Raw genomic sequence first — 20,723 nt, 5'->3', positions numbered from 1 at the left:
TAGTCATTGGGCTAAAACAAATGTTGAGGAATTTTTCGTAAGTGATACGGACTTGAGATTGGGCATTATGCCTACCTTCCAAAAGAAGAACGGTTTCTTCTTTGTCTGTAATTCTTGCAGGAGTGAGGTATTGTGAAAGTATTGTTAAACAGAATCATAGAGAAGTTAGCTGCCCTCTTTGATGAATAGCACCAGGTATCTAAAATTAATTGCAAAAGTATGGCCCGGCTAATGAGATGGTCCTTATCTTTTCTCAGCACAGGAAGCACAAGTATTTTTCTGCTGGCTCAATATTTTAGGAAAATGCCTAAAGCGTTATTAACTAAGAAAAAAAAAAACTGATTAAAATACCCCAAAGAAATACATTATTATAAATTGTAAAATCTGAAAAATTTAGAGTTAAAACTGATTTCCTGCATTATTTTTAAACCTTCTTTTCTTTTCTTTTTTCACTTTAAAAAGAACAACAACAAAAAAATCTTTCCTCCTGCTTCTATTAGCATTTTTAAAAGCTGAATTAATTACTATTCTTTATAAAATGGCCAATATATATTATAGGTCAGATTAAATCAAAGAAATATATCAAAGGCCATCAATTTAGAAAAAAAAAAAAAACAGAACAATGATACCTTGTTTGGAGAAAACACTAGAAAAATGATCATCTATGCAAGAGAATTAATGGATATCCACAAGGGCTTTGCTAATAACATGGGTTAATTACCGCTGCAACACACTAGGCTCAGTAAATAAAGCAGCAGTGCCATAAACACATTAAGATGAGAAACCATCACTGTAAGAAGAAATAGCCAACACCATCACCCTTAGCTCTGCCCAGGAAATGGAAAGCTGTTTTTTAGTCCTTTCTATAAAAAAGGGAATTTTAAACTTACCACCAAATGTGTATAGGGTAATACATAAATACCCTGACACAAAGGGCTAGTGGAACATGGGGTACCCATCATTTATCCACCACTCCTATTCAACATATATTTCATTAACTCAGGAACACTTGTTTTTTTGTTGTTTACTTCAAGAAGAAAAATCATATGTTATATAATACTCGTCATCTGGCCACTTCAACTGTATGTAGTTTGGAACATGTACAACGATTATTTAATTTTCAGGAAAATAGAATTAATCTGCTCACTTTAGTAATGTAATGGGCAAGGTTACAAGACTACAGCTCAAGAATGCTCACAACTAATTGCAGCTGGTTGTCACTTCAAGCAATTTACAGAGAAATCATCTGAAAACCCCACCAACACCACATACCTTTAAGGCTGCAGGTGTTTTCAAGATTTGCAGGGAAAAAATAAAAAACGAAACATGAAGAAAAGTCATGTGGGCTCCAAGTCTAGAGTTTAAGTATTCTTACTCGAAAAAATAAAGTGTCTGTTCAGAGTTCTCAAATAACATCACATCTAAAGTGACTTGGCCAAGCTCTTATCATTCCCTTAAAAAAAAAAAAAAAAAAAAAGGCATCCCCCTCTGATTTTGGCTTTTTTTTGTTGTTGTTACTGTTACTGCATAAATTTTTCCTTTCTACCTATTTTATCACTTATAATTTGACATTATGGAATTACTTTGGGATTGCTGTATTTTTTTTAATTAGTATAGATTTAAAAAAGGAGAGATGAGAAAAAGAAAAAACATGAAAACCCTGAAACAGAAAGAGTGAAACATGCAAAATAAAACTTGTGTAGCTCCAAACACACATCTTAAAACACAAAACTTAAATTTTCAATGTCTGGACTTCAGTGATCAGGCTGAAATTTACTAAACTGTTCTCTCCTCTCCCTGTCTGTTTTGGAGTGTTTCGGTTGCCTTTCCTTCTTCCAACAGCTGTGACAACTGTTAAAACAGTCAGTAAAATTAAGTCCGCTCTATAATCCTGGAGTCAATGTTACATTTTAATCAGAGGTTGAAAGGGATTCATGTGATGAGCACACTCATTTAGAATGATTAGACTGACACATATGTCAAAATGAGCAGATATATTATTTTCATCTATTTATGCTATCAGCTATTACTGCTATTAAATGTGAAACAAGCTTTCAAGTATTATGTTCTTTAATGTGCTGGCACATTTCCTAAAATAAAAAAATACATAGTTAGAGGTTAACATTTTAAGCTCTCTTAATGGTGGTCAATAAATTGTATGAATCTTTTTAACAACCTCCAAAGCAGAAACTGTCCAATATTTTCCTCTAAAACTGTGTAACTCTGGTTTCATTTCTGTGTATACATACACGTGATGGGGTTTAACCCAGTACAATTACTATGAATATTAATAGCATGTATAAATTCTGTGGTTTATTAATTGAGACAGAGAGGCAGATGCGTTGCTTAGCGTTAGATCTTTCTGTCTGTCCAGTGAACCACGTAACCATCAGAACTGCAGGCAGACAATAAATCTGTATTTTTTAAAGATGACTTTTAATTGAGCCCAAAAGAAAGCTAGTTTGAATCTTGCGCCAAAGCCAAAAGGACATGTGCCTTGATTTCATTTAAATGCATCTGCTTTAAGAGGCTTATCTAAACGAATTATTCAAATTAGCTATAAGAAGTTAAATTCAAGGAAACTACTTCAAAAAGAAGGCTCTGGGGGATTTTAAAAGTTTGTTTTCTTTATTTATTTACAAGACAAAGTTCAGAATCTGGGCGTGCTTGGATAAGACATTCTTCCTGACACGAAGACATCTTAAACTCTCCAATTCTACAGCCCGAAGTACACTAACCTTCAAACTACACTTGAGTGGGCAGTCCTACCTTTGTTTATTTTTCATTTTTATTTTTTACACATCTTAAGGTTGTTTCTTCCCTTGAGTGTTTCAAACTGATGCAAGCACAGCCTTATAATCTTTCAGTTCCTCCTAAATCCATCTCTTGGCTAATATTCCCTGTGTGAGCGTGGACGTGGGCGGATGTGCATGTGTGAGCGTGCATATACACACACACTCACACTCACGCTCAAACATACAGGAGCAGCCACCGAGACTGCAAGTCACTTTTCATCTCTTACTTAATTACAAAGCAATGCAATATGCAGTCACTAAGGACAGCTAGTGGACATCTACCTATAATGCACTACCTCATCTTCTAGAGTTTGATATTTTCTTCACAATCTGTAGAGAAAAATGTTTGCCAAGGGCACTCTTTTCAGAATTATAACAGTTGGTATTACTGTAATGTGAAAGCAAAGCAATATAACTGACTCAACAGAAAGGGAGATAAACCAGTGACAGCTCTGGTGATATACTAGTATTTTATCTTAACAGTAGGTTGAAATTAAGTTTATGACCTACTCATTTACACAAAAATGCCTAACTTACTTCTCGTACCCCCTACGCACTCCTCCCCTTTAGTAATCTAAACATATATTTCCATGTGCATAAAGATATTCATAAATACTAATTCAACTGCATGTAAGAACGAAAGTACTTTTCTATATTTTCTGGACACAATAAATGAGACAAATCCACACTCTGAACAGTGTTTATTTAAGGGGAAAAATTTTAAGTCACTACTGTTTCTTCTTTAGTTCCCCCCCCTTAAATATTTATAATGTGTGAAAATCTCATGTTACCTAATGGACTGATTTGTCAGTTAAGTGCTGACTTAACGCTAACCATGCAAATAACATTATTCTAGCTCAGAATTGCATAGGGCTAGTTTTTAAATTGTTCTCTGAAGGAAAATTAGTAAATGTGCAATTTTGCCTCTAACTCTGCGCGGTAAGAAATGACAAGGAGCTGAAAATATCTGTCAAACTGCAAATACATAAGAGGCACTCAATAGTATAAATCATTTTGAATATTGTATTTTAAAACATCTGTCCTTGGGAAAATGGGTCCTAGTAAAAGATGCATTTTAACAGTTCACTAAGCATTTGTGCCAAGTGCCTATTCTTAGCACCTGAATAAGAAGTGACTGTCACACAGCTGTTTTACTGACAGTCACTGAGCTTTGCCTCAAAGGTAACATTGTAGTCAGAGAACAATTCTCGACTTACTGAATTAGGAGATCACCCTCAACACAAAAGACACAGACAGACACAAACAAGCAGTCGTGCACACAAAATACCCAGGGCATTACCTGAATCAGTGTGTAAAGATACAGTCTGTCCGCCCCCACCCCCGCACTCCCACGACGAGTTTAAAAAGGAAAGAAAAAAGGTACCTACTCTTCCTCGTAGTGCAGGGAAAAAGATTCAGGAAGGCAAAGTTCTACCGAATCCATGTGCGACCGGCAACCATTATTTGTGCACCCCAGCTATAAATCAAAGTTTCCTTGACAGAGCACAGTGCAATTAACACAAATGTTCTCCTAGTGACAAGCCTATAGGCACAGCCAGTTGGGACCAAAGCTCTCACACTCTCCTAATCAAGGACTTAAAGCCCCGATTGGAGCTTATTAATATGAAGTAGGGCTTTACATATGCAGTCCCACCGGCCCAGCCGCGCAGCCGATTGGGGGGCCTCTGCCCAATCAGGAGGGAGGCGACGGGAGGCTGCACGGAGCGAGAGGAGCCAGGCAGGTAGGCAGGGTGCAGAGAGCCGAAGGGGGCTGGAAACTGAGAGTGGGCAGAGAAAAAGGGAGCGGAGAAGGGAGCGGTTGAAACGCTCCCAATACACACTCTCGGGTTTGATTTTTTTTTTTTTTTCCTCCCTTTTCTCTCTCTCTCTCTCTCTCTTTTTTTTTCTTCTGGGAAGCTACAAAAGAAACATAACTAACTTAACTCTCTAAGCACTGGAGGGATTTGCCTTTGATTTCTAACCTAAGATCTCTTTTGCCTTGAAAAGGAGAACTCACGCAGACTCTCAGTTAATTTGGGAAAGGATTCTGCGGAAGGTAGAGAATTAAGTTTGTCCTGCCGTTGTCTGTGTTTTGATTACACCGGGGGCTGCTGTTTATTTGGTGCTGTACTTTCTCATGTATTCCTAATCATGTCTTTTCCTGTTTTCCTGATGTATGCTGGGCATTAAAAATAATAATAATAAAGACATTCTTCTAAATTGTTTGAGCATGTGAACTGGGATCGTCATCTCTGAGGTGGAATGCAGTTTTACACAACTACAGAAGAGGAAACAGTGACAATACAATTTGAGAGAATGCATAAGTAAATTATATGTGTAAACCTTTCTATACCTGCGACTGTCTCTTTACATGTAGATACAACGCATAGGTTTTCAAAACAAAGGTAAACAACCGCAGGACAAATTGGCTTCTTCAGTTTTAGGGGTGGGGAGACTGAGGGTTGTGGGGGTAAATAGCGAATTAAATCTCTCTCAATGCATTTTGACAAAATAAAGACAGCATTTTTTTTTTTTTTTTTTTTTTGTAGGGAGAGCATTACTAAACAGTGCACTAAAAGTATTCTTAATTATTTGTATATATTTCAGTACAAGCTTCCAAACTAGGAGGCATATAATTATATATATGATTTTACCCAAAACATCCTGCTTTCAAATTAAACACAGTGTACATATTTGTTTCTATACATAAGGCACCCTATATGCTTTAAAAAAATAAACCCAGAAACATTTTATAAACCATCACACAGTCTGGTCACTATAAGAACTAGTTTCAAACAGATAATAATTTACAAAACTAAGAATTCTCAATCAAAAGTGTTCAAAAAATAAATAAATAAAAGGAGGATATAAGAGGACAAGTGTGTTTTTTCATCCTTCAATTGTGTATACCATGTCTTTAATTTCCATATAACAAAGAGTTTGCTTAGGTCCTATTTTAATCTACAGGATTTTTTTATACTAGCAAATGTACATTGGAATAGATACCAGCTATTTATGGTGAAGAGATAACTGCTACCTTATGGAGAGTGAAAAACCCACAATTTTGATATAATTCAGCTCTACTGCTTATCAACCTTTTACGTCTTAAGTCCTACATGATAGAAATAGGATAATCTTTGAGATCAAAATAAATTAGTTCAGATATTCATCGTGTGTTAAATTCACTAAATTAGGACTCAACTCCCTCAACCCTCTCAAATTTTCTAGGTCTTAAAAAAACAAAACACTAAAATAGAGCAGCCACATTAAAATTCAGAATATAAAAATGACAGACATGATTTGGTCCCCCCACAGAAGAAAGCAATTTCACTGCCTTGTATTTAGCTATATCTAAGATATAGGCCTGATTCCTTTTATTTGTGTTCTAAATGCATACAAAGTTTCTAGATCAGAACTCACATAGCAAAAACGGTGCCTCCGAATACTGTATAAAAGCAGGTAGTAAAAGCTTAATTACCAGTAGCATTATGCTGTCTATATTGTTAAATGTGAACTCTGCAATTAAGATGTAAATTTGGTTGTGAGCAGTGAATTAAAAGAGCTTTGAGATGTAGAAGAAAATCCAAGCATTCTGCAGACACTGAGAGAGAAAAAAATTGTCTATTCAATCTCAAATAAGACATGTAATCATTTTACAATTAAAAAAATAAATAAAACAGGCATTTTGCAAAAGAAACAAGATTTTTCTAAAATACACTCAAAGAAATATGGAAGCTAATACTGCATTACAAAGACAGAGAAACATCCTTTGATTCATATGGTTACTATCTTGATTTCTGAATAAACTAAAATTCTCAGGGTAATTAATAGATTCAATTGTACATACTTTAAAAAAGATATGCCAAAAAAAAAAAAAAAAGCCAGAAACTTTCCTTCTTGGTTTGACTATGGATATTTCTTTAAAAAATATAAATTATTTAATGTACTCAATGCATCTTAATATACTCAAAGAATGCATTCCGATTTTGCACCTGTGCAGAATCCTGTACTGTGTTCAGTTTCTTTGCATTATCATGCTGTGACAGAACCTGTTTATTACTCCTTTGAAATGGCTTTTTAAAGACAAGATTTGTAGTGTATTTACCAGTGGACCTCAAGTCACCAAATTTCATACAAGTGATCTTTGATTTCCCATAATTTTCTTATTTCCCTTTGGGTACTTATTTGCCCTCATTATGATCCATTTGACTTCACTGGTGTATATTTTTAAAGATATTTAGCCTCATACTTATGTGTAAGTCTTTTTGCTGTGCTCACAGAGATACATGTACAAACATACACAGTGTCATCCCCACTGATTTTCACTAACCATATTTCATCTACGCAAGGTGCAGTGTTCACTGAGCTCACTGCTTTCTGAGTGATCAGACATGTACCAGGTTTGTAGAGTTGGATGTTTTCCCCTTGGGATCAAAGTATCACCTGTACAATTCAAGGACCTAAAGACTATACTTACTGTCTTGAATCCAATTTAACCAATTTAAAATTTTTTTAAAAAATCCTCTTCACTAAACTTGTGAGACAGCTTCGAGAATGTTTTACAAATACACAGCTCAGTCATCTCAAGAAACTTCCCTGGTCCCAGATTTTTCTCACCTTGAAGGAGAAAACAATGGATAATCATGGGAAATAAATGCACCATGAGTAATACTGAACTTAAACCTTCAAGAATCTCAATTACAAAAAATCTGGAAAAAAAAACAAACAAACAGATAAACAGCCGAGGATACACACATATTCCCAGTCTATACACTTCACAATCTTACCACAAGGAGTCTACCCAAATCAAGAAAAACTGAACCAAACAAAAGGATCTCTCATGATTGTTCCACAAAGAATATTAATAAATTAGTTAATATCAGTCTATTATGCATCAGACTCTTAGTGTATGCATAGTTTCAATCTCTTCTTCCTGAAACATAATATCCAAATAAATATCCAAATAAATTCATTTTCAGTCCCAACTAATGCAGTCACCAAGCAGAGAATATACTTCATTCCTATTTCAAAGAACAGAATGAAAACAAGCAAAACTCAAGTGGAAACAACAGGAAGATTCCTATAGTCGTATGCACCAGACATTTTACTACATTTAAGTCAGAATCATTTCCTGCAGCATTCTAACTAGGAATTCTTATGTTGCTAGAAGGTGATGAGAAATGCTTAGTCTTGCTGTTATTGCATATTAACAGCTATATTTAGCTCCTACCTTTCTTTTCTGAAAATTAACAGGACTAACCTGCTTTAAAATGTTCAAGTTTATCACTGTCATTTTTGAAGCAGGTTTTTCTTTTATATTATGCATTCATCATTTGTTAAATATGTAAAACTAAACATGGCATAACAAATTTAGATTTTCAAATTGCCTTGTAATCTTTCCTCAGGAGTATAAAATCTTTGAAAAGCTGTTTAACTTTTTGAACTATTTTCCCTGCTGTTTTAAATGTATCATATATAGTATAATATACCATCCTACAAAAAACAAACCAAGACAATTACTAACTACTATCTTTAACTCCAAAAGAAAACCTTGGGAAAATAACCTGAAATGACAAGCAAGGCACCAGGCTCCCTTCCACTCCTCATGAACTGTGTGGCCATGGGCAGGTCACCTCACTTATCTGTCCCTCATTTCCTCATCTGAGAATTGGGATTTCCTTTGTGCTATAAACCTGCTTAAGAACACACCTTTCCCACTGAGAACACGCAGACTTCTTTCGAAGTCAGGATGACTACTTTACACTATATTACCACCAGCCCTCTATCAATTCATCATTCCTCATTTTCTGTTGCCTTTCATTTCTAGGGCACAGGCTTTGATATTTAAATTATTGTCTCGATTGGCAAGAAGCAATCATTTCTACTGAAAGTGATCGCTTCCACAGAAGCACTAATAAAAACCTTTCCTTTTGACAAACGTCTTGTCCTATAAATCCATCCCATTCCCAAATTATGGAGTCTATATGTAAAAAAAGCCCATTCTCTGGGGAGCAACTGTCTCATCTCCATAACACACTAAACTCTTTCCCACTGTGTTTGTGAAAGTTGAAGGGGGGTTGGGGGGAAGAATCAGAGAAAGACAGAGAAACTAATAGAGGCAATTCAGTTTCTGTTTAATTAATTCAGGATTATTTCATTTTCATTTTGTCAAACTAATAATACACATGGCGAAATGTCAGTAAAAATTAAATTATAAACTACAGTAGCTCCAATGGGAAAACTGACTTTAGTTAGGTTGTATTTCCATCATACTTGCCCTGGTAAGATACCAAATTCATTTTATAGTATCCTACAAGCTTTCTATAATCTGCATAGCATGTATTTACAGAGCAATAGTTAACGTTTTGAGATTATACATTAATAAATGAGTTGCAGTTATATTCTTTTCTGAATGTTAAGTACCATGAGCTAAATGCAGAAAACATTCAAGGTCAATGTCCCGTTTTAGACCTTTTCAGGCAGCTGTAATATTATGATAATCAAGCTTAAAATATTCCTATAGAAAGAGTAAATTAGCCTTTTCACTTGAAAGATGATTATGATAAACAATAAACCTAAGAGAGGACAAAATCCCTATTTTTAAAAGCCATAAATTGTTGACTCAATCATGTGTGTGATAGTGTTGTCCAAAATAAAGGGTAGCTTAACTCTGAGAGAAGGTGGAGGGAGTAGTGGAGACAGAGAAGGAGGGGGAAGTGGAACAAACATGACAGATTCCAGAATAAGCAATCCATGCTTTGATACCAGTAAAATGATCAAATTACCCATCCTAACCACCTCATTCAACATATAATATATTTGAGTCTAAAAATATATATATCATAAAACATCAAAAAAAGCACAATGTATTTTTTTCCTGACATATATGGATGTTCAATACAAATTTAAAAACTCGCTTTTCCTGTGGCTTGTGTTAATCCTTTTGTCTGAATTTTCAAAGGACTAGTGGAAAAAAAAATAAGATATTAACATCTGGTATCCATATAAACAGGTTTAAAGAGTTATACTTTTTTTTTTGATGTTTGAACTCTCTGACACACTTCTAAGATTACTTTTTACAAATGACTATGTTTGATAAGAGTCTCCTTCCCCCAACCAAGGCAAATTAATCAGAGGTGTGTGTTTGTCATACCTGGAAGAAGGTTTTAGAGCAAGGAATTACAGGTCCTTCTGGAACATGCCTTGGGTTCAGATTCCAGTTATGAGGGGTGAGGCTTTGGACTGGAGTCAGCTTCACCCATCTTAATCTCAGTTTCCTCAGCTACTAAATGGGAATAACAATAACAATCTTGTAGAATTCTTATGCGGATTAAGCAGGTTAAACCAATTTAGCACAATATCTGGCCCCAGTTTGGGGACCATATGATCCAATGGGCTGAGGAAGTTTTGGCTTGTACCAGTTGTCTTAGCATAACAATTTGCAGTAGCACCTTCTTACACCCTCAATAGTGTCCCTGTTTGGAGAATACATTTTATTGTCATCCTACAATTAGTAAGCCTTCCATAAATGTTAGTTATATTATTTTTAAATCTTTAAAAATTATTTTACAAACTTTTAAAACTGAACAGAGAGATGTAAGACAAAGGCATTGTAATTCATTTGGCCTCCATCTCTGACCAGGAGTGGAAGATACCGAATACAGAAAAGAAAGTGAAGTGCAAGTTTGTTACATTATGAATTGCTTGCCGTACTGCCACATATACATTGGCTGCATGTAACAAAAGGGAAAACTAAAAGATGTCCCCTTAAAGTTACCATGATGTTTTCTGCATGGGGATGAGGAAGACAGACTTGGGAAAGTTAACTGATTCTGCTGACTCTCCAGAGAATTCAATTGTACATTGTTTACCAGAAAGAAGGGGAGAAATTGCTCATACTCCATTTCTCTTCCTTTAAGACACTTCTTACACATCCCTCTACTCTAGCAGTTCAGTCAATAATGCTGTTGATTTTATTACTATCCCAAGCACAAACTCATTCATCTAGGAGCTCTTTTGATCAGATATCCCAAGAACTCAATTTCTTCACAAGGCTTTGTTCTTGTTACATTGAATGGCCACTAATCTATGGCAGCACATAAAGTCTGGGCAACGGGGAATTACAGGCTGGGAAAGACCATAGGGATTATGAGTCCAGCTTGGTTACTTTACAAGTAAAGAAAACGAGGCTCAGGATGGTTAAGAGCCTTAACCCAGGTTACATACCTAGGTAGTAGGAAAGCTCCTATTAGAAAAGATTACATTTCTCCCCTTTCCAGTGCTTCGTTAGCAACAAGCTACCAATGTTAATGTCACAATTATTGACAATATACTAGCGCATAGAACTCCGACGGAGATCTGACCCCTCTGAGGACAAAGGTCCAGTAAAAACCAAGGGACATCTGAACCCAAGAGATAAATATCGAAGTGTAAACCAAATGGTCCTCCATTTTCTCCAAAAGTTTAGAAAGGTTAAAAAAAAAAAAGTGACATATTTAAAAAGAAGTGGGAATGTATTGGTAGAAATAAATTCTGTCTTCTCCCCAGCTATTATTGTCCTCTTAGAAGCATATTTTAGCTATCGTTTCTCTCAAGGATTCAGTTTTGTCAAACAGCCACACCTTTCCCTACTCTGAACTCTATCTGACTGTAATCTGTGAGCTGGGCTGGGTCTGACAGTGTCCCCAGGGCCAGTAATGGAACTCAAGAAATATTTTTGTCAATGTTATAGGAACACAATGAATACGTCTTGGATGAGTGAATGAATGAATGAACTAATGACCAAGGCTATTACTCAGCTAATTATTAAATTTAAGAGAGGCTGCCAAATTTAATGACATAATTCAAGCCGGGTAACTAGAGTAATATAGGAAAAATTTAAGAGATAACATGATTGAAAAAAATAGGTAAATGGTGAAGCAGAAAGTTGATAGAAAAACATAAAAAGAGGAAAAAAAAGATTGAGGGCAAGGCCTGCTCCATGCTATACTAAGGCGCACCAGCACTTCATCATCATTTATTCTTCTGATAGCTAAGAAGGAGCAATGTAGAATGATTGCTGTCTTCCTTTACTTTCTAATTTTCCATGTTTTGTAAATATTCATATTGACTATTGGATAATGAAGACGATTATTATTAAAACAAAAGCAAACAAACAAAGCTGCCATATCAGTACCTAAAACTGTGACCCTTCCCAGGGTAACATGGAAACATTTTCTCATTTAATCTGACAGCAAATGCTTTTAAAAATCATGATCCCAGATATGTCCTGAAATCAAAATTTTTTAAGTGTTCAAAAATGATTCTTGTATGTAACATAAAAATTTCTATGTTAAGGATTCTAAGTACTTTTCATTATCTAAAGATTTCTTTGGTTAAATGTTGACAAGGATCCCATGAAGAATGGTCATGGAGTTCCTATTTCTATGAGATGTTTGACTGGAGTAGAGTGAACACTGAATACTTTCAGTGGGAAGGTGGATTTTTCCTCTTACGGGGGGAGGAAGAAGGGAATTAATCAGCAGAATAAAGCAAAGGTCTTACCTTTAGGCCGTTCTTTACCTCTCTTTACTCCCTGCAGTTTTTAAACAAGACCTGTACGTTTTGCTTGATGATTTCATTGAAAGAGCAAGACCCTGATGAGAACATATCACATTCTAGAGAGCCAACTGTTATTTCTAGAAAACCACATTTTGGATGCAAAAAAGAGTGAGATTCCCTGGTTCAATTATTACACATACATATGCATGTATCTAAATGCAATATGTACCCCCAAAATATGTACAACTCTTACGTATCAATTTTAAAAAGAGTGAGACAAAGAATTCCTTTCCCATTTCTGTTGTAGATTAAATTACAGGAATGGTGGTGGGGGAGGGGCATGAGGACTGTACTCAGGACATTGAAATCCTGGGGTTCTTATCTCACCTACAGTTTGTAACTAAGTGCACAGATATTTGGATCACAAAGGTTTATCCAATCAAACTGTCACCGAAAAGCAAGAGTTCAGTTACCAGTTGAATTAGGAAACTAAATAAATCAAAGACCATTTTCGTTAGTGAGAACAGACATGGATTAATTCATCCTTCGATAAATTAGAACGTTAAACGAAGAAGTGAAATTTAACAAAGAAAGATTTTTTAAATTTTTGTATTTTAAAATATAGACAGAAAAGTTAGCTATTTAGAACATTTAAAAATTCTGATTAAGAAGTGGAATATCCAATATTTTTGCTATAATTTAACATTAACAAAGAAATTTCACACGTGCTCCTTTTGTTCCTCATGACAACTTGCTGTAGCAGGTAGAAACTTCATTATTATTATATTATAATCCCATTTTCCAGATGACACTGAGATTCAAAGGGTTTGTTGATTGCCCGATAGCACTCAGTTTTCATGCCGCAAAGTTAACATCTGGATTTATTGATTTTTTTTTTTTTTTTTTTTTGAGACGGAGACTTACTCTGTCGCCCAGGCTGGAGTGCAGTGGTGTGATCTCAGCTCCCTGCAAACTCCACCTCCCAGGTTCATGTGATTCTCCTGCCTCAGCCTCCCGAGTAGCTGGGACTACAGGCGCCCACCACCACACCCAGCTAACTTTTGTATTTATAGTAGAAATGGGATTTCACCATGTTGGCCAGGCTGGTCTCAAATACCTGACTTCAGGTGATCTGCCCTACTAGTGAAAATGTACAATACAAAAAGAAAACCACTAGGCTTGGTGGTGTGCACATGTAGTCCTAGCTACTCCAGAGGCTGAGGGAGGAGGATTGCTGGAGTCCAACAGTTCAAGGCATCAGTGACCAATGATCAATGGTCACACCTGTCTATGAATAGCCACTGAACTCCAGCCTGCAAACATAGTGAAACCCCATCTCTAAAATTAAAAAAAGGGTGGAGGAGGGGAGAATCCTGTGGTCTCAAAAATTTCCCTTCTCTATCAAGAATTTTACTCTGGTTAGGTACAGCTCCAAATTGACTGCTTTCCCTTTCCCAAGTTTCCCAGCCATACAACCACAGTAAAATTCGAGGATATCTGAGCTAAGGAACCAAAAGACTTAAAGAGGAGCAAAATCATTCCTCATTAAGACAGAAGCAACAACAATCCAAGAAATATAACTCAACTTTAAAACTACCATATTTGCTTAGAGTTTTTCAAAGATCCCCTTGTTAATAAAATAGAACTATGATCAACCCATACAACATAACAGCTTTCAAACATTCGTGTTTTCTTCAGAATTATTCTGTTTCATCTGTATAATCTTTCTAGTCTGCAGTATAAGGGCCTTTTTTTTTTTTTTTTTGTCATACTACCAGGTGCTTTGGGGCCTGGGCATGTTACTGCTGAGAAGATCTTGGGAGAAAACATGGCCACATTTTGCTTTCCCTATTAGCAAAGATGATTAAATAAGACAATATTAGCTGTAATGGGATCTTTTTGTGGTGATAACTTTCTAGTACTGCCCATGTTCTCCCCCAACATTGACTTCATTGCCATCATTGAACAGTTAAACCTATTCAATTATTCAATCCTAATCAATATTTTGAGATGCAAAGAAAGTAAATGTAAATATTTTGCTTATTTTTACCATACTTGATTCATGTGCTCTTACTGGAGGAGAAAGTTACATATTTATAAATAAACCATTGCAAAAAAAAGGGGGGGGTCCTTTTCTTGTAATTCTGGCTCTCATTTAGTCAGCTACAATATTTAGCAACACAATCCACAGGGTAGATAAAACACTCTCAGGCCAGGCGTGGTGGCTCACACCTGTAATCCCAGCACTTTGGGAGCCCAAGCGGGGGTGAATCACCTGAAGTCAGGAGTTCGAGACCAGCTTGACAAACATAGTGAAACCCTGTCTCTACTAAAAATACAAAATTAGCCAGGTGTGGTGGTGGGTGCCTGTCATCCCAGCTACTCGGGAGGTTGAGGCAGGAGAATCGCCTGAACCAGGGAGGCAGAGGTTGGTGGAGATCGTGCCACTGCACTCCAGCCTGGGCAACAGAGCAACGGAGCGAGACTCTGTCAAAAACAAAAAACAAAAACAAACGAAAAAACACCCAGTCTCAAGTGTTCCCTTTGGGAAGCCTTCCTGAAGGGGCACCAGGTGGAATCAATGGCCCTCTCCTCTGTGTCCTATCATGCTTTGCACTCACTGGTCTAACTGGTTTGTGTCAAGGTAGATTGTCCTTATGTGTCTCTGCCTTCCACTGAGTAAACTTCTTGATGGCCTTTAATCCTCTGCCCTGTGCCTAGCACTGCAATCTAGACATTTTAGACTCTCAACAAATATCTGCCAAATAAATTTCTGATTTTGGCAAAAATGTTCACACATTGATACGGTTTGGCTATTTTGCCTTCTCCAAATTTCATATTGAAATGTGACCTCCAGTGTTGGAGGTGGGCCTAGTGGGAGGTGTTTGGGTCATGAGAGCAGATCTGTAAGGAATGGCTTGGTGCTGTCCTCCCAGCAATGAGTGAGTTCTCACTCTGGTAGTTCACTAGAAAGCTGGGTGTTTAAAATTTTAAAGTGTGTGGCACCTCTCCCCTCTCTCTTGCTCCCTCTCCCACCATGTGATAGGCCGCTGCCCCTTCACCTTCCGCCATGATTGTAAGCTTCCTGGAGCTTCACCAGAAGCAGGTGTCGGCACTTACGCTTCTTGTACAGTCTGTAGAACCGTGAGCCAAAATAAACCGCTTCTTCATAAATTACCAGTCTCAGGTCTTTTCCTTATAGCAATGCAGCAACAGACTAATGAACTCATACAACTTGATTTTTTAAAAAATGAGTTTCAATGTTTCTCTGAAGAAATTTTGTCAGTATTTTAATGGGGCTAATATATTCTACATATATTTGCTTTCCTGGGTCATTATACTCACCTTCATTTCAGAAAGATAAGAACAGGAGGGGAATTTTCCAAGTGTCCATTACTAGGGTATTAATGAGTAACATTTCTAGACCCTACGATCTATACAAAATATGGTGCTTTTAGGGAGTTAAGGACATTTTCTATTTTTTTTTTCTTTTTCTTTTTTTTTTGAGATGGAGTCTGTGTCGCCCAGGCTGGAGTGCAACGGTGCGATCTCAGCTCACTGCAAGCTCCGCCTACCGGATTCACACCATTCTCCTGCCTCAGCCTCCCTCAGCCTCCCGAGTAGCTGGGACTGCAGCCACCACGCCCGGCTAATATTTTGTATTTTTAGTAGAGATGGGGTTTCACCGTGTTAGTCAGGATGGTCTCGATCTCCAGACCTAGTGATCTGCCCGCCTCGGCCTTCCAAAGTGCTGGGATTACAGGAGTGAGCTACGGCGCCCGGCCGTTAAAGGACTATTTTAACTGTAATATTTATCCCCTCAAGTTGACGTCACGCTGAATTTAGGGTGAGGGGTAAAAATACAATCTCTGAAGTTCTCCTCTCTTTCTCAGAGAAGCAAGATGTGGTAGAAAGAATAGTTGAGGAAGAATGGTTTTTGGTCATCTGTACCCTTGCGCTAGGTGCTGCATTTATTTCACTGGGCGTCACTGAACAAGAGGGAACCGGTGCAGTAGTTTTCGAAGTATGGATTCCAGACCAGCAGAATCTCCATCAAGTAGAAGCTGGTTGAAAACACAAACGATTAGGCTTCACTCCGACCTACTGGGTCAGAAACTCTGGGGGTAGATCCCAGCAGTCTGTGTTTTAACAAGCCCTCCAGGTCATTCTGGGACATGCCAAGATGTGAGAATAGGATCTCTATAGACCTGTTTCATTCTAAAAGTCTACAGTTTCATCATCAGGAACAGAGCTTTTATTAAAAATAAATGGCTCAGAATTCACTTTATTATTCATATATTCTCCATCCCCAGCCCCTAAGTTTTTTAAACTTCATGTTTCAACATGTTGAGTCTTAAAAATCAAATCCTGAAACAAGAAATACCAAATAAATCAATGAATAAAGTGATGCTGGCTGCTATGGCTCAGTCTGCAGACAGCAATATGGTCCTTGAACTTTTAAACACTTTAAATTCAGTTCTTTCTCTGGTTAGTATATGTCTCATGGTTCACTCAGCTGCATCTGCTTCAGAGTTTGAAGCAAAAGCCTTAAAATCGGTGGAGACAGATATGGTGACCAGAAGAGCTGCAGACAGTGGTTCACCCTTGTTTTGAGCCTGGCTTCTGCTATTCTTTAGCTGGTAGACAGGTGGGCTGATGGATTAAAGTCTTGTATGTCTCAGTTTCCTCATTTTAAACATGGTGATGACTCCAATCTCATATTATTGCTAAAGGGGACTAAATGAAATGGTCTACGTATCATTGGTTTAAACCTTCGAAATATTCCAATTCTCAGGCCTCACCCCCAGCCAATTAATTTAAAATCTTTGGCATTAGGAGTTTTGAAACATCCCAGGTGACTTCAATACGCTGCCAAAGTAGAGACAGAGACCCACTGGTAAATTACTTAGCCCAGGTCCTGGAATCATTATTTCACCATTATTGAACCGTATAAAGGAAGTGTACGTAAAAGCATAAACTTTGATGTCAGATGGCCTCGTTTTAATCCTGGCTGTACAGACTGTTGGCTGTGTGACCTTGGACCTTACTTACCTGAATTACTGGTTTTATCATCTGTTAAGAAAAACAATTAGCAAGAAGGGATTAAAAAAAAAAACTTATCTGCTTACTCCATAAGATTGTTGTGAAAACAAATAAGATAACATAAATCCAAGCTCACTGTGATTGATGCAAGTATAAGAAAATATTCGTCCTTACATACAACCCACAAAAACTATCAGTGGCTTGTGTTAGATGCCAAGTCACTAAATACAAGTGACTTCCAGAACTTCACCAGTTTTGCAGATGAGACATCGTTTGTTTTTTTTTTCTTTGAGGCCATGCTAATATCCCAAAGCCCAACTGTCATCATAGGATGAGATAATCTGGCTCCACATTGGAATCACCTGAAGACCTTTTACAACTACAGCTGCCTGGGTCTCACCCAAACTCACCCAGTGAAAATCTCTGAGGGTGGGGTCCATACAGTGGTATTTTTGGGATAAGATCTACTGGGGATTCAAACTGCAGCCAACATTAAAAGAAGGAAAAAGGTGACGTTAACTGCTGAGGAAGGGTCTTAGGGTAAAGTGAAAACCATCTGTGGACTTCAGCTTTTGTAGTGACACAATGCTGAGAAACCAAATTTCCAGGGATCTGTCAGTTTATGAAACTTTACTAAAATAAGTCCTGTACTGCCAAGCATCTAAGGAGAAAAAAGTGAACCATAAAATGCTTATCAATGAAGAGCTGAGTATAATGTAAAAATCTATTCTAAATACTATGCTTTAGAGTAAAAACAGATGTAAATGGTTAAACAGAATCTGTGGTATCATAAGGCAATAAAATTTAGTTGCTTTTCATTTTCTTCCTTATATTCTTATGTATTGTTTGGATAATTTTACAATGAATGCAGATTATTAACAGAAAATAATAGTCAAACAGAATGTAGTAAGGGGAAAAAGTAGATTAAGTAGGGGAAAAGTATGAAATGGAGAGACAGTAAAATAAATGCCAGAGCTGAGAAAGATGAAACAGCGTGCACTTACAAGTAAAAAAAATTTATAGGACTCTCAAAGTGCTAGAAGATTCCTGAGTACACACCCATGTTATTTGTTATTTATTTACTTTTGAGACAGGGTCTCACTCTGTCACCCAGGCCTGTCACCCAAACTGGAGTGCAGTGGTGCAATCATAGCTTTCTGTAGCTTCAAACTTCTGGCTTGAAGTGATCTACCACTTCAGCCTCTCAAAGCACTGGGATTACAGATATGTCCCACTGCAACCAGCCCCTACTTATCCTTAATACTTAGTTTACCTTGGAGTGGAGGTCAGGGAGGTTCCCAGTAGGATAGAGACCTCAGCATCCCTCTCTCATCTCAACTGACCAATGCTATTAATGTTTTCTTCACATTTTATCTGATTCTCCCGTGACTGTAAGCCTCTTGAGAGTAAAACTGCATCCTGTTCATCTTTATAAATAATCCTGACACTGAGAGACAAGTGCATAAATGGTATCTCCAAAGATTCACATTAAAGTGAAAATAAAAAAAAAAAAAAAAAGGTTCCCTGTCTGTGGGAAACAGGCAGAATAAGATGTGATATAAACATAGCTCTACATAAGCTATTTTTAAAAATAAAACAAAACAAAGACAAGTCCTACACATAAATTATCTTCTGTGATCTTTTGGACTTTCTATTTGAGGTTAACAGTGAAGAGCTGCCAATGCTCATTGCTCAGTGGGTTTGCTCTAAAAATGCAAATCATTTGATCCACTGATGACTGGTATGTGGAGTTTATACCAATAGTTCTAAAAGGAAAATATCAGTATCACCCAGGAACTGTTAATGTAAATTCTTGCCCCTGCCACCTCAGAGAAAGCCTGGGGATGGGATTCAGCAATCTGTGCTTTATAAGTCCTCCAGGTGATTCTTCTTTTTTTTTGAGACGGAGTCTTGCTCTGCCGCCCAGGCTGGAGTGCGGTGGCACGATCTCGGCTCACTGCAAGCTCGCCTCCCGGGTTCACGCCATTCTCCTGCCTCAGCCTCCCGAGTAGCTGGGACTACAGGCGCCCGCCACTACGTCCGACTAAGTTTTTTGTATTTTTAGTAGAGACGGGGTTTCACTGTGTTAGCCAGGATGGTCTCGATCTCCTGACCTCGTGATCCGCCCGCCTTGGCCTCCCAAAGTGCTGGGATTACAGGCGTGAGCCACCGCGCCCGGCCCCTCCAGGTGATTCGATGCATGTTCAAGTCTGAGACCCACTGGTCTAAATTAAAAGATTTAGAAGAAATGAAAAGCCAGCTCACTGCTAACTCCTTCTCAAAGTCTATTTCGCTAATATGGCTCTCCTATATGTGCCATGGAACCCCAAACTCTGATGAGCAAATGTTTCAAAACAGACCAAGACACATCTTGACTGTTAAAATTCCCACGTCTGACCCCTCAAGAGTATGAGGTTTGAGATGCAAAGGACAAGCCTGTCTCTTCCTGCAGTTTATCCTGCCAGACTCCTTCATTCCTCACTCTGTTCCCTGCAGATTGTCTTGTAAATGTGGCCACAGACACATCTTCAGCCCTGAGTCTGACGCCTGACCTCGGCTATGTTAGCCCCTTTGCTGCTGAAGAACAGCCCCCTTGGATCACTGACTTGCTATTATTCTGTGCTTAATAGCTCCGACCTGTGCAATATTTTTTTTATCTGGCTACAGTCCTATCTCTAATTCTCTATTTTGAATGAATACCGATTTTGTGACATGAAGTCTGCTATATAATGAAATGCAAACAATGAAAAGGCTAAATCAGTTTACAAAAAATCTATTTGTCAAACAGTGTGGAGATGTTCCCAATTTAGTCTGGGCAGTTCATTGCAGCTCTTGATAAGGGAGTTAAAAACCTAGCTGTTCACAGAATGAAAATAAAGGCATCTGCACCACAGATATATTTTCCTTTCAAAAGTCTTTGTTGTAACTTGTAGCTAATTAAATGCCCTTACACAAGAGGTGCACACATACAGCAAAATCAGAGAATAATTTTACAAGGGAGCCCCAGAGAAGAGAAGAGCACAACACAAGCTTCCCACTACCATCTCTTATATTGCATTTACATTTCTATACAGCTTCATCAGTCTGACAAAAAAAGCACAAGGGGAGGCCTTTTTTGTTCAATTTTGGACGAGAGAGATTTCTAAGCCCTGCAAAGGAACGTGCTTAACATTTAAAAAAAAAAGAAGAAAGAAAGAAAAAAAGAAAGAAATTGTAACCCTGCCTTAGATGCTTGTGGAGAAATAATGCTTTCTACACACCTTTCTATATCACCGACAGAGGAACTAAAAATTATCAAGAACTTAAAGAGTTCCATTTTTTATTTGTAGTGTTTTTCCTCACTCC

At 37.5% G+C, this 20,723-nt stretch overlaps 1 protein-coding gene across 2 annotated transcripts in view; it reads right to left on the bottom strand.

Moving 5' to 3' along the window:
* ESRRG (estrogen related receptor gamma) overlaps positions 1–4,393 on the bottom strand; it is a 226,144-nt gene extending 221,751 nt beyond the window's left edge. Inside the window, exon 1 of one of the 2 annotated variants that reach the window (XM_010366505.2) lies at positions 4,184–4,393. Coding sequence is in view for 1 of the 2 variants with exons in the window: in XM_010366471.2 (XP_010364773.1) it covers positions 4,184–4,239 (56 nt within the window). In the remaining variant the exon portion in view is untranslated. The remainder of the gene's footprint in view (positions 1–4,183) is intronic. The other variant, XM_010366471.2, reaches the window with a different exon arrangement.
* Positions 4,394–20,723: the final 16,330 nt, after the last annotated feature.

Source organism: Rhinopithecus roxellana, chromosome 8 (assembly GCF_007565055.1).
Source record: "Rhinopithecus roxellana isolate Shanxi Qingling chromosome 8, ASM756505v1, whole genome shotgun sequence".
Lineage (NCBI taxonomy): Eukaryota > Metazoa > Chordata > Mammalia > Primates > Cercopithecidae > Rhinopithecus > Rhinopithecus roxellana.
The sequence above is the reverse complement of the archived record's forward strand: the minus strand, read 5'-3'. Positions and strand labels throughout refer to the sequence as shown.